Source organism: Rhopalosiphum padi, chromosome 1, assembly GCF_020882245.1.
Source record: "Rhopalosiphum padi isolate XX-2018 chromosome 1, ASM2088224v1, whole genome shotgun sequence".
Lineage (NCBI taxonomy): Eukaryota > Metazoa > Arthropoda > Insecta > Hemiptera > Aphididae > Rhopalosiphum > Rhopalosiphum padi.
The window spans coordinates 48,772,907-48,786,424 of record NC_083597.1 but is presented as its reverse complement, the minus strand read 5'-3'; the positions used below and the strand labels follow the sequence as shown (position 1 = coordinate 48,786,424).

The following is a 13,518-nucleotide window of genomic DNA, read 5'->3' as shown; positions in this document are numbered from 1 at the left end:
TCACATAATAAGTTTTATTCAATTGTATTTCATATTAACAATATATTAACATATTTTACAATAAGTATGTGGAATTATTATGTAAATATTATGTAAATAAAATAATAGATTAATCCTTAAATAAACTTATCTAGTTGTCTATCAGTTTCAACCATAGTTATACTTTAAAATTAATACACCAAAAAAAAAAAAAAAAAATAATAAATAAATAATTATAGCATGTTAATAATAATTTATATTTTGTTATTAAAAAAAAAAAAAAAAAATTAGAAATACTTTTTAGCATTTAATTATTATTTTTCTAAGTTTTAGATTTGTTAAATATTTGTTATGTTGTATTTATGATTTTATATGGTAGGTACATTTCAAATAATATTTTTTAATACAATACAAATTTTTATTATTATTATTTTAAAAATACATAATACTATTTAAAATATATATTTGTATGTATGTATAAAATGTATATTATATTATAAAAGTAAAAATAAATTACTCAAGGTTCATACATAATACATATAATACAATTCATATAATATATTAACATTGTAGTAATCGAAATAAGTATTTTGTGATTTTGCATGAAGTTTATTATCATCTCTTGAGAAATTGTACATCATAATATTGTTCATACGAAGTTTAGGGTGACCATATAATAAAGAGTGGGGAAAAATAGCAATCTCACCAACGGGATTACATCTCCTCTGGTAAAAGCGTTTAATTTATTTGAGTGATATATACAAGACGTGCAGGCTATAATTCCGGCCTGTGAGAAATCTACCAACGATGGTCTGTAGAGCGAGGGATTTCCTCGGCTCACTTGTCCAGCCGTCGTGTCCCATATAAACGGACAAACGAGACGATATTGGCCCCAAGAGAGTGCAGAATGAGGTGGTGGGGATGGATGGTTGAGGTGGAAAAACGTGCCGAGACCGCACGCACAAAATATCATTGCGAATTTGATTGGGATTGAACAAGTGTTGAGCGGAGGAGGACGGAAACAACGATCGCAGAATACGAAATATAAAGGGCAATCGAAAGTGCTGCGTATAAATAGGAAGACGCGTTCGATTCTGACACCTTTTTTCCGTGTTGAATACTCTTATACTGAATGTCTGTATCACTTCAATCTTCTAAGTACCTCGATACACTTTCTCAAAAAAATTATGTAAAAAAAAAAGAATATAGTAAAATAGGGCACTGTCAAAAGGGTATGGCCTTGTATATCGAATTTATCTGCACGACTAGAAAATATTAAAATACATTTTTTACGAAATCAACTATAGGTATGAACGAAAATAGTATCGCCTCCCGCATAATTATACGTTATACATAATATTATAATGTACTGCGTGTTCTAATCTTTCATTTTGGCTGTATTATGTCATGGACAGATCATGAAATTGTTACGGTATAACTATTTAAATCTGGAATAAGACGATACATTCGTATAATAAAAAAAAATATAAAATATATGTGTTTAATTTATTTGATGAAAAAATGTAAAAACGAATGTAATTCAAATAATAAATAGAATAATTACTCATTATTCAATGTATTTTGGATGAAATATATTATGTTGTAGAATTTTTTTTTTCTTTGGTGTTTTTTTTTTAAATTTTTTTTTTATATTTTAAAATCATCAATAAATAGCACAACTCGTGATTAGATACTAAAAAAGTCAAAAAAGTAAAACTCAATAGTTTAAAATTTTTATTATATAAGTCATACATATATATATTGAGACTATTTCCTTATGATTAACAATAAATTCTATAACTTTACTAATAACAGTAATAACCATTTACCGTTAATGTTTTATAAAAAATATTAAACCATATTGTAATTTTTTTATCTTATACTTAGATAGCCACGTAAATAAAATATATGTCGCTTTTTTTATTTTTATATTTTTATAAATGTATAATTTTAATTTTTACTAAAAATAAATAAAATATGAATTTTTATAATATAGTACATAGAATATTATCCTCTATGTATAATTATTCAAATAATTTTTTTAAATTTAAATACAGGTAGAATTAATAAAAATACTATTTTAGATCACATAATTTATATTGTTTTATTTATCGAATACACTTAAGGAACTTTTGAAACATTGGCTGATAAAAAATATGCAATATATACACGATGAAAAAATTAGTTGAATAAGTAAGATTCTATTGAATTATAAAAAAAGAAGTCGTTTGTAACACTGATACGCAACTAAAAAAATATTGTAAAGAATATTACCTTTTTGAATATAATTACTAATTGTTGTGTAATATATATTGGGTTCTAACAAAAAAGGATGTTTATAACTTAAAACTAAAAATTTTCTTTACAATACAGAAAAAAAATTTAATTTTAGTTTTTTGAAACTTATATTTTAGAAAAGGGTTTAAATTGTATGATTTAAACTTATTGTGAAGATTAAATATAATATATATTTATGTTCATGTCCACTTTTATGAGCACATAATGACTTGTAAATACCATTGAATTCAAATTTATTTTGCAGAAGGGAAATTTATTATATAGTGTATTGTACGCACGTATGCTAATGTTTATACTATTTGTATTGATAATTTTTGATATAAATTATTAAATATACTTATTAAAAATTCGTAAAAGTATTATTTTTCGTGTACTCAAATATCAATTGATCAATCACTTTCATTCATCATTGACTTTTATAAGTGGAGAAAACTTCTTAATAAAATAATACAACATCGTTCTCAATCCATAATTTTTTTCATAATCGTATACGAATAAAAAGTGTGGGTAACGAAGAAAATGAAGATACGATTAAAATAGTTTCAGTCTTCTTTTGTACATCTTAAAACTACTCATCTTAAACGATTCGAGAACTGAAATTTAGGATCTTAGCTATTTTATGTTTATACGCACATGTAACACTTTCTAAAATAATGGATTAGAATTATATCTATATTTATATTAAATGATTTAATAAATAAGAAAGGTTTAAATATATTCGAAAACAGATTGATGCCTATTGTTATTTGTATTGAGACATTTTAGATGGACATATATAATTTGATAGTTTACTAATGTTATTTTATTTTTCTAGATTTTAATCTATAGGTAATACATAGATACGAAACAATTATTTTCATTTGTTATTTTCTATTTTCTATTTTCTATATTATCCTTTATTTTAATATAATAATATAAGTACTGAATAAATATAAATGTTTGATTTATTAATGATATTATATTTATCCATTTATATTTTAATTACTAAAATAATTGATTTTAACAAACGCTATACCTATTTTAGTTAAATATCGTATTAGTTTTACTAAGCAATGGGGGTTTTTCTCAGTATTTAACAAAATTAATAATTGTTCTTCGAATTGAAATGATATAGACTTGAGAATAGTATATTTAAATATAAACAAAATTTTTAAATATTAAGTATAAAAAAATAATATGATGAGTATGATTTTGATTATTTGTGAAAATTCTGCAGGAATAGAACAATGATTCACTGCTGTGCAAACGATGCATTTCACGTTTTTTCAAATATCCATCTCATATTCTTTTAAACACGTTGCAATTATAGTATAACATTATTTTTAATGTTTGACTGCTTAACAATTTCGAAGAATAAAAAAAATATTTTCTCATATACATATATATATATTTTTTGTAAACATTGAACAATTAAAAAAAACATACACCTATATGTGTAAAAAATAATTTTAACATTTTATTTGACTAAAACATATATTATCATTGTTAATTCGTTTTATTCTTTCATGTTTTGCAGTTGCTTGTACAACATATTTCTAAAATATAATATTATGATATTATTGTCAATGTATAGTTATTAGTTATGTACTAATATACTTTATAACTAAGATACATTGATAAGGTATAACAAAATCTTTTTGATTTCTGTTTTTCAATACAATTATAGAGTATTGATGTAATTGATAAAAATATTTTAAATATAATAAATGGATATTAATTTTGTTATTTGAAGTTTATATCTAATAAAAAGGAAAAGCTAAGGTTTGTAGGTATGTTACAAAACGTCCTCTAAATATAAACATCAATCATAAATTATTTTATTTTATTGAATTTTAAAATAATATTAAACTCATAGTAGGTATACTTACTAAAATTTTAAATAAATAGGTAGGTTTATTTATACCTAACTTAATAAATAAAAGTAATAAAACGATTAATAATAAAATAACTCTGATATTAAATGTATTAGACATATATATTATATAGATTATAAATATATTATTATAGTTTTAGTTAAGTATAGGTGAATTATATTTTAAATAGTAGCGTACTAATACTTATATTTTTTGAGGTGGTGTTTGATTTAATGAGTGACCTTAAATTAGTACTTAACAATAAAAGGAATTTAAAAGAAAAGTATTACGTCTAAAAATTTGAGAAATCAAATTGCCTTTTCTGGCACCGTACGTAACTCTACTGTATATATTGTATCAAAATGTTTAAAACTATAAAAAAAAAAATGTATGACATTTTTAATTAATTTCATATTCTTTTAATATCCAAAGGCACTAAATTAGTTAATAACAACATTGTTATTTAGTATAGTTATAATATATTAGATTATAAGAAGAAAACCATTAAATAAATATAGAATTTAATGATTTATCAAAATATTGTAAATTATAGCCTATAAATTAATTTACTGTCAAGATTTAAACTTGTTTAGTTATAAATTTAGTAGACATTATTTTAATACTATTTTTACGAAGTAGTATTTCAATTCTATAGCAGCTTATAATATAGTTTAAATGTTATTGTATTATTTTATTATTTTCTTTCACTCGCTCTTATTTTCCAAAACATGCAGACAGTGCATTATTTGTTTACTTTTTTTTATATGGTTTACAAATTTAACATTCTTTACTTCTTTAGTATTTGTTGTGTAACGTTTTATCGTAGAGTATAATATTATATAATAAACCTGCAGTGAATAAGTACCGGATACTCTACTGTATTTATCAATCAAGTATCATCTAATATCAATAACTATGAGCTACTGCTGACCGTCTATCAACACATTAATGATAATGTATTTTTATTTTTATGTTTTGGAATGTAAAACGGTAGAAAGTTCATGAACGAACATGGGCGCTGATTTCTAGACGATATTACCATCAGTACAGGTTTACAGTTTTTTAGGTGTTTATTATTTAATATTTATACACCAATACTAAGTATACTGCAGGAGAATTTTATTAATATAAAATGTCAATATTTATAAATATTCTCGTAACTTGGTCGTTCATGTGAATGTCTGAATGCCTGTGATTCCCGATAAAATTAACTTATCCGAGATACGTAGTTATTGTTAGCAATACGGTGATTACGATTTTCTCATCACGTTCTATTATTATTGAAGTCAAACTGTACACAATCACATACACCAATTAATCACCGGAGGCATGCACAAAACGTGAACAATGAAATTTCTTAAATAGTAAGTGTATTTCAGGTAAAATTTAAGTGTTTGTCGGGAAAATATTTACAACCATCAACAATATAATTCGCTATTTACAATGGCAATTGTAAACATAATTTTACAATTAAACATTTTTTTATAATAGTCCTTCGTTGAGTTCATAAAAATTCGTGACTATATGAGATTAGCATGCACTTTAATAGTACTCCATATTTCTATTAATCTAATATTGGCTTTTTTTCATTTTACTGATATCCAACGGCGTGTCACATGGTAATTGTGGGGTTAACAAGAGAAGTCCACCAAATCAGAAATATTTATTTAATGTTATAGATATTATCACATCATTTTATTCTTTATTTTATTACTATTCTGGAACATAATATTAAAATTGATTCATCTTAGGAGCAATTCTTGATGAAATTTGATTATAAAGACATAAGACACCAAAGTTCAATTTTCAAAATATGTGATATACATACTCATTACATAAGTACCATTATCTGTATTTTTAAAAAATATAAAATCATATGTATAATGTACGATAAATAATTTAATTTTGTGTATACAACTATATATACGTATATGTAAGAATTTCAATATTTCAATACCAAGAAAATATCTGAAGTTATGTAATGAATCAAATTTAACTTATAATCAATTACAATTTTCAAAATCTATTCTTTATTTTTAAATTCTTAGATTAATTTATAACACACAATTATACAGGAAAACTATAATATTTTAAATGCAAGTAAATTATAGATGATTAATTACTTACTTAACGTGGGAATATATAAAACACTATAGGACATTCCCTTTAGGAAGAATAACAACTATTAAAATAAAACAATTACTTGTATAATAATAAATAATAATATATAATTGATAAGATATTTTTATAATTTAAAATATATAATTATATAGTTACATAAAATAATTCAATTTTTTATTTCAACTTTAGAAGTGTTTTATTATATGTGAGAAAAAGTATTATTTTTATTACTGTGAGGATTACGTCTTAAAAGATTCAACAGTCAACCTAATGATATGAATCTAATATATAATCGTGTTATTAGCGTAATATAGAAAAATTATTATTATAAGATCTTATAATAAACTCCATTGTTTAGTTAAAATGTAGGTTTAATATTTTCTTAACGTGAAAGTTAAGGAAAAATAACGTGCATGTTAAATTAATAATGTATTGTTTTTTTATATATAAAATTGTATTAACCAATAATATATGATAGGTTAAATATTTTGATATATAAATAATTTTACACATTTTGAAGTCAAATATTTGATAATATTGTTAATCTCTTTCTGATTGTTTCTGTTGTTAACTGCCACAATGACGCAAATATTGTTCATCACCGATAGTTGTGTATTAAATTTTATATTAATAAATCGTTTGTCGAGCCGTATAATATATTACATAGGTATAATATAATAGCATAAATGATATGTTGATATTTATCTAATAGTTTGTATTCTCAACCAAATTAATTAATTTTAAAATCTCACAAATTTTAGTTAATAGTACGTAAATACTTTAGTATTGGGTGTAATTTGATAAATATAGGCAAAAGCTGTTAAGATAATATAGTCGTAGTCTATCCCCTAAAATATATCTAAGGGTCAGATTGGGCGCACTATTCATTTAGTTAATCTACCATTGAACGTGCAGGTGATTAATAGTCAATTTCATAATAGATCTATATTGAAATTTATCGGGAAAGGCGGCACATAAAGTAATAATTTAACGAGAGAAGCATGCGGAAATTACAACTACATTCCCTTGGCCTGCCAGTTTTACGAATTTATGATGTCATATATCGTATGTATACAATGTGATTATTTTCCGATTGTACGACGAAAAATGTAAAGAATAGAAAATAAAAGGAAACCCAACCAAAACAACAAGATAGGTCACACGATCTGCTCGGCAATCTATACACACATATATATGCATAATGTATGCATTCCAATGTTTGGGGTAAACATTGTAGTCGTGAATGTGGTACAACCGACGGCCGGGGAGCAAAAAGTCATGACAGCGGTGTTGGATGAGAATACTACCCTTGTCGTTTCTGGAAAACAAACGACATGCGGCGTCGAGTCGCGAGGATGCAGGGAATTCGTTTGGGTGAAACACCGTTGGATGCGAGGGAAAGGCAAAATCAAATGGGCTGGTGAGAGGTATTTCTAAACGACTTTTTTTTTTGTTATTATTCTGAAATCGTGCCAGGAATACACACGAGCACGTTTCCTTTTTTTTTTTTTGAGCGTTAAGTGAAATAGCAAATTATTTAATCAACGAGCGGGTTTCATATTATATGGAATAATGTTTGGTTTATTACATACCCATTGGTGAACATTTTTAAAATAAATGTACTACAATGAAAAGATATATCCAATTTTCAGTTATTTAACGTTTTAGTAACTTCATTTTAGTAAATTATTTACTTATTTTTTATGTTTGTAGGTACGAATCATTGAAATTTAGATTTATTTCTGATCAGTTATACATTTTATATTTCATATAGATATAATTAAAGGTAAACATCATAAATTTAGAAAATAATAATAAAATAAATAATAATAGTTACTTTAAAGGAGTTAATAAAATAATTTATGCAAATATTTAATAAGTAATTAAAAAAAAAAAAAATTTAGATATTTTACTCCTAAATTATTCTGTTTTTGTAGAAGTTGAAAAACTATTTTTCTGGACTTAAATTGTCTTTTATGATTAAGTCTAAACATATTATATTTCAGTATCTATATAACTATATAATACACTTTTTCTTCTTTCGATATATTTCTTATATTCAACAATTAAGTGTCTTATAGTTAATTTGTATATATGTTATATTTTAATTATTCTTAATTTATTTTTAGTTTTAGTTAAAAATAGTTAGTGTATTATTACCAAAATTATTTTAGTTTATAGTATTGTATACGTTAGGAAATGCTAAACAGGATAATTAAATTAAAAATATTAGTATATAAAGTTGTAAACAAGTTTTTTTTATGTCGTGTTTCAATAACCGAACAATGTCAAGGTCATCAATGTCGATGATTTCTAATAAATTGTTAGTGTGTAATATAATATTATAAATTTATATTATCATTAAACATCATACAATTATTATAGAAATATATTTTTATAAGTTTCTATTATTGAAATTTTTCTATTAAAAGTTTAAACGAACAATTTATTGACTGTAATTTGTACCTGTACTTAATAATTCTAAGTGGAACAGTAAATCTATTGTTTATTTTTGGCATTATCAACATGTTTTATTTTTGACAACAATTTTGAAAGCATTTAATGCATGTTCTAGTAAGCCTGAATTTCTATTCAGAAACAAAATTTATATAATATTATAATAATGATTTACACCTCTAAATTGAAAATAATTATGCAAATCTAATGGACTTTGAATCTAAAAAATAAAAATAATCATATTTTTTATTTGGGAAAATAATTTATTGTATAATTTCAATTTATTTTTATATTTGGTACGTAATTTTATTTTTGTATTGTAATGTAGGTACGATTTATACATTTTATTTTTATGTTATAAGCATAATTATTGGTTATTGGTAATTGATACATATATTTTAGTTTTGCGATAGGATTTACTCATTAAGGATATTTTCACTTATTACATTTTAATGTTATATGTTGTTGCACCAATTTCTTATGAGAGACCAGGATAATTCTCAAGCATAGTTCTTGCAGCTAAAATACCTATAAACGGGTTTGGTAGTCCAAAATAATTATTGGACGTCATGATACAAACAGATGACTGTGTTCTTTACTATTTGGATATAGAGATTGGAAGAATAGTTTGATTTGTGAATAATTAGGGAGGTTATTGATTAGAAAAATTGCTTAAATTTTTTTTTATTTGATTATTTGGTAGAATCCAATATTGGTATGCTATACAGTCATATGGAAATGAGAAGTAGGTTAATAGTATTTAATTATATTTGTATAAAATAATTTTTGAATTAGAAATTGAAATACTAAAATTATGAAAAATTAAAAATAATAATACAAATTTGATTCAGATGATAAGATCGATATCATCTTATATATTTTAAAATATTTTTATGATCGTACTGATAATTTGTTGGGGAAACGTTTAATTATACACTTATATGAATCCCTTTAGTAAATAAATATGGTTATATATTTAAGTATTTAACAAACAATTTTGTAATTTCAGAATATATTGGAGAAGTTCAATCCAGGTGCCAGACAAATGATAAATGCAGGAAAGGCATATCTGAAAGCACTTCACGGTGAGTCATGATTTATGTTTTGATAGATTAATCAGTAAACTCTTTTTAAAATATATTTTTACGGTCATTGTACTTGCATGAACATTTCTGTATATATATAACACATTTATGTAATATAGGTAATAGGTATTCACGTAATAAATCATAAAATTGTTGTGGTTAGAAAAGATTAAACTAATAACATATGATACTTTATAAATATATAAATATATATTTATAAACACGTAATATAAAATAATTGAGTATTTAATGTAAGATATTATTAATATTTTACAATTTTTTAATGTATTATATTATTAAAAGAATAGGGACTCTCGAAATAATAATAATATTAATAGTAAATAAATTATCTGTTTCTAAATTACTTGATGTGTATTAAACATATAATTTTGATATAAAAATAATAGTTCATGATGACGACGTGATTATTTTTATGCATATTAGTGAACAAATAAAAATAAATAGATACAATTAATGTATATTAAACTTTATTCCATGGAAAGTTTACCGTATTGTTAAGTTAAATACAATATACGTTATATGTTTTAAAATTAGCTAATAGCTTAGGTAAAAATTGTACTTTTAGAATCTACATTTTAAAACAATTCAATAGTATAATAATAAACATTTAACATTGTTAATGCTTTATTTTATTATTATTATTTTTATTATTTTGTTTAACTTCAATATTTATTTGAGCTGGAAAAGCTTGATTTTAGTGTGTACAAAATATAAATACAATGGAAAACTTGGTGGTTATGTAACATGTTAATTATTTAAGTAGTATTATGAAAAATAGCTTGAAATTATACATATGATGAAATGAGTAATTTATTTCTAATTGTTAAGACTTATTTGACACAAGAAATCGACATTATGGTATTTTCTGTATTTTGAATTGTTTTTTCAGACAATCTATTATGTGAAAATATTAGATAGATAACAAATATTAAAAACAATTGAGTGAAACATAATTGAAGCGTTAGGTCTATAATATTGGCTGCATTTCAAATAAAAAATAATAATGATTAATAAGTAATAATAATATTAGATATAATTAATACACGGTAAAATTGTTCATTATATCTATAATACTAAACACATTTTTAAAATAAATCAAATTATATACTTACATATCAGTTAATAAATCTTATCAATTGTGATGTAAAAGTATGACTAACTGATTACATGATAATAATAAAAAAATGTTATCGTACTGAAATGGTACAAAAAAATAAGAAGATTAAACGCCTACGTTCATAGAATATACGGGTGAATTTTAAAAAGTGGTATAAAACAGTTTTTTACTCTTATATATTTGATAACGGGTTGGCCAAATTTTCTCGGGATTCGTAATTGGATCCAAAATAGTTTCAAGTACATTTCGTAAGCAAGCAGAAACCCAACAGATGACGCCTTTGAAAATGTCCTTATTCGTCGATTCTACTATAGAAAATAACGTAATAGGTATACAAATAATATAATATAAATAAATGAAAAAAGTATATTGGCCGAACAATAATATATTTCCTATAATATCCTCATTTGTTTTCTCAGGATCAAACTCGGCGTTTGTACAAACGCTTGCCAGTTTGAGTAAGAGAAAATATAGACACATCATAAATATTTATCAACATCGTATGATTGATGACAGCGTGCATATCGTATGCACGAGCATCTTTATCGTACTCTAGAGTTAATGTTGTCATACGTATAGATGGGGTGGTGGATGATTGATATATTCTCTGTGTTTGTTTTATTATTACAACCCCGTCTGTTTCATACTAAACTTTTTCCTCTCAAAATGTTAAAAGTACTACAAATAATATAATTTTCAAGGGCATGTGTGTCATTTATGCGTTTCACGTTTATACTCTAAAAATTATGACATATTATATTATTAACCTTATACATGAAAAAATTGGCAAAATGCATCAAATAATAAAAAATATTGGTTTGTACATTTGCAATAATTACAAAATTAATTGATATTAAAACAATAAAACTAGAATTATGTGGATTATTTTAATTACTTACTTAAATAAATAAAAATATAAAATAATGAATTAAAATCAATATGTTTTAGACAAATTCAAAACAACTAGGTATGTATATATCAATCAACTTTATTATCTTAAGTAAACATTTACCAGTAGTTAAAGGCGTTTAGATTTTTAAAACTCAATATTTTAATTACGGAAATGTATTAAATTAATATTGTATTAAATATACCTACTATTTATATTTTTATTAAATAATTCTCAGCCAGTGGATGACAATTGTTTACTTATACATGGTTTATTTTTTGAATTTTATATGATAAATAGTAGTATTGAAAATATAGTAATGATAGCAGTGTTGATTTTTAAAATGTGTTTTCTATAGGTACTTATTTATTTCATGCATTTTTTTAGATGTCTCGTTATAATTTTGTTATTTATAATATATAATGATAAAAATTTTTATCACGGTTCTTTTAAAAATGTTTAAATTTAAATTTTTCAAAAATTGAATTAAATTTTTTTAATTAATTGCATGCATATCGATTGCTATAAGTTTTACATCTAATGATTATAGGTACATAGTATAACTATTTTCTATAACCAATGTTATAATTATCCATTAGTAATTACTGCTATAAAAGGATGGTTGCTATTAAATAGGAACTAAATGACTTTATGTTGATTTATTCTAAGTCAATTAGTGCTTATGAACAAGTATATATTGAATTTGATATTGTAATATTAAGCAGTTATTTTTTAAAAAGAAAATATTTAACTGAATTTAAAATTATTTGTATTATTCAAAGTTGTAGTTTTTATGCTATAAAATATACTATGCTAAAATAAAATAAAAATGTTTTTGTTTGGTCGAATAAATCAAAAATTAATTTTTATGCGTAATAGTTGGATTTCCGTTTTTATTTTTGAATTAATAATATTATTATTTGCAATTTTAAAATTCAATTTGATTACAAAACATTTTAGAAATGCATATTAAATCGTTATAATTAATATATTTCATGTTTAGATTGTTTCACTGTAATGAAATTGATCATACAGTTAGGTAATTATTAGTTTTTCATACGTAGAAAATCGAACATTTTTGTTTGTACAATATAATAATAATATACACGATTATATTTTTAAATATTAATTCATTAACTTACGTTTAGTTTGGTGCATTTAATCTAATATTGTTTACTTATTGTGTATTTATTAAATTCAAAAAATGTAGTATAACATACATTTTTTTGAATTTGTAGAATTATTTGCTATAAAATTATTAACTTTTAAAAACAATGCTTTGGTTAAATTAACATTTTTGTTTGTTCTTTGAATAGCTTACAGTTATATGTGATGTATTAAGTTTTATAATAACATTATAATAATTATTTGAAAAGAGGGTAACTGAGAAAATAAGTAATTGGATTACGTGTGTCACTATGGAAAGGAAAATGGGTTGGGAAAATTGACGCGGAAAAATTTTACGACTTTTGATTTAAAAACCTTTTAAACTGTCAAACTCTACCATAGCGCAATAAACAAAGTTAATTTTAACGGGTGGAAAAAATTAAAAAAACGGCTTTTATGCTGTATAATTTTCATTAAAAACTGTATCAATTGATATTCTTAATTTAACGGAATAATTGTCTCAAAAGTTTTTATTGTTTCAATACAAATTAAAAACTTAACATTTTTTTTAACAATATTTAAAATAAAAAT

At 23.1% G+C, this 13,518-nt stretch overlaps 1 protein-coding gene across 1 annotated transcript in view; it reads left to right on the top strand.

Moving 5' to 3' along the window:
• LOC132918115 (uncharacterized) overlaps window positions 1-13,518 on the top strand; it is a 102,208-nt gene that overhangs the window by 16,193 nt on the left and 72,497 nt on the right. Inside the window, exon 2 of the mRNA XM_060979216.1 lies at window positions 9,718-9,793. Within this exon, the coding sequence (XP_060835199.1) occupies window positions 9,718-9,793 (76 nt within the window). The remainder of the gene's footprint in view (window positions 1-9,717; window positions 9,794-13,518) is intronic.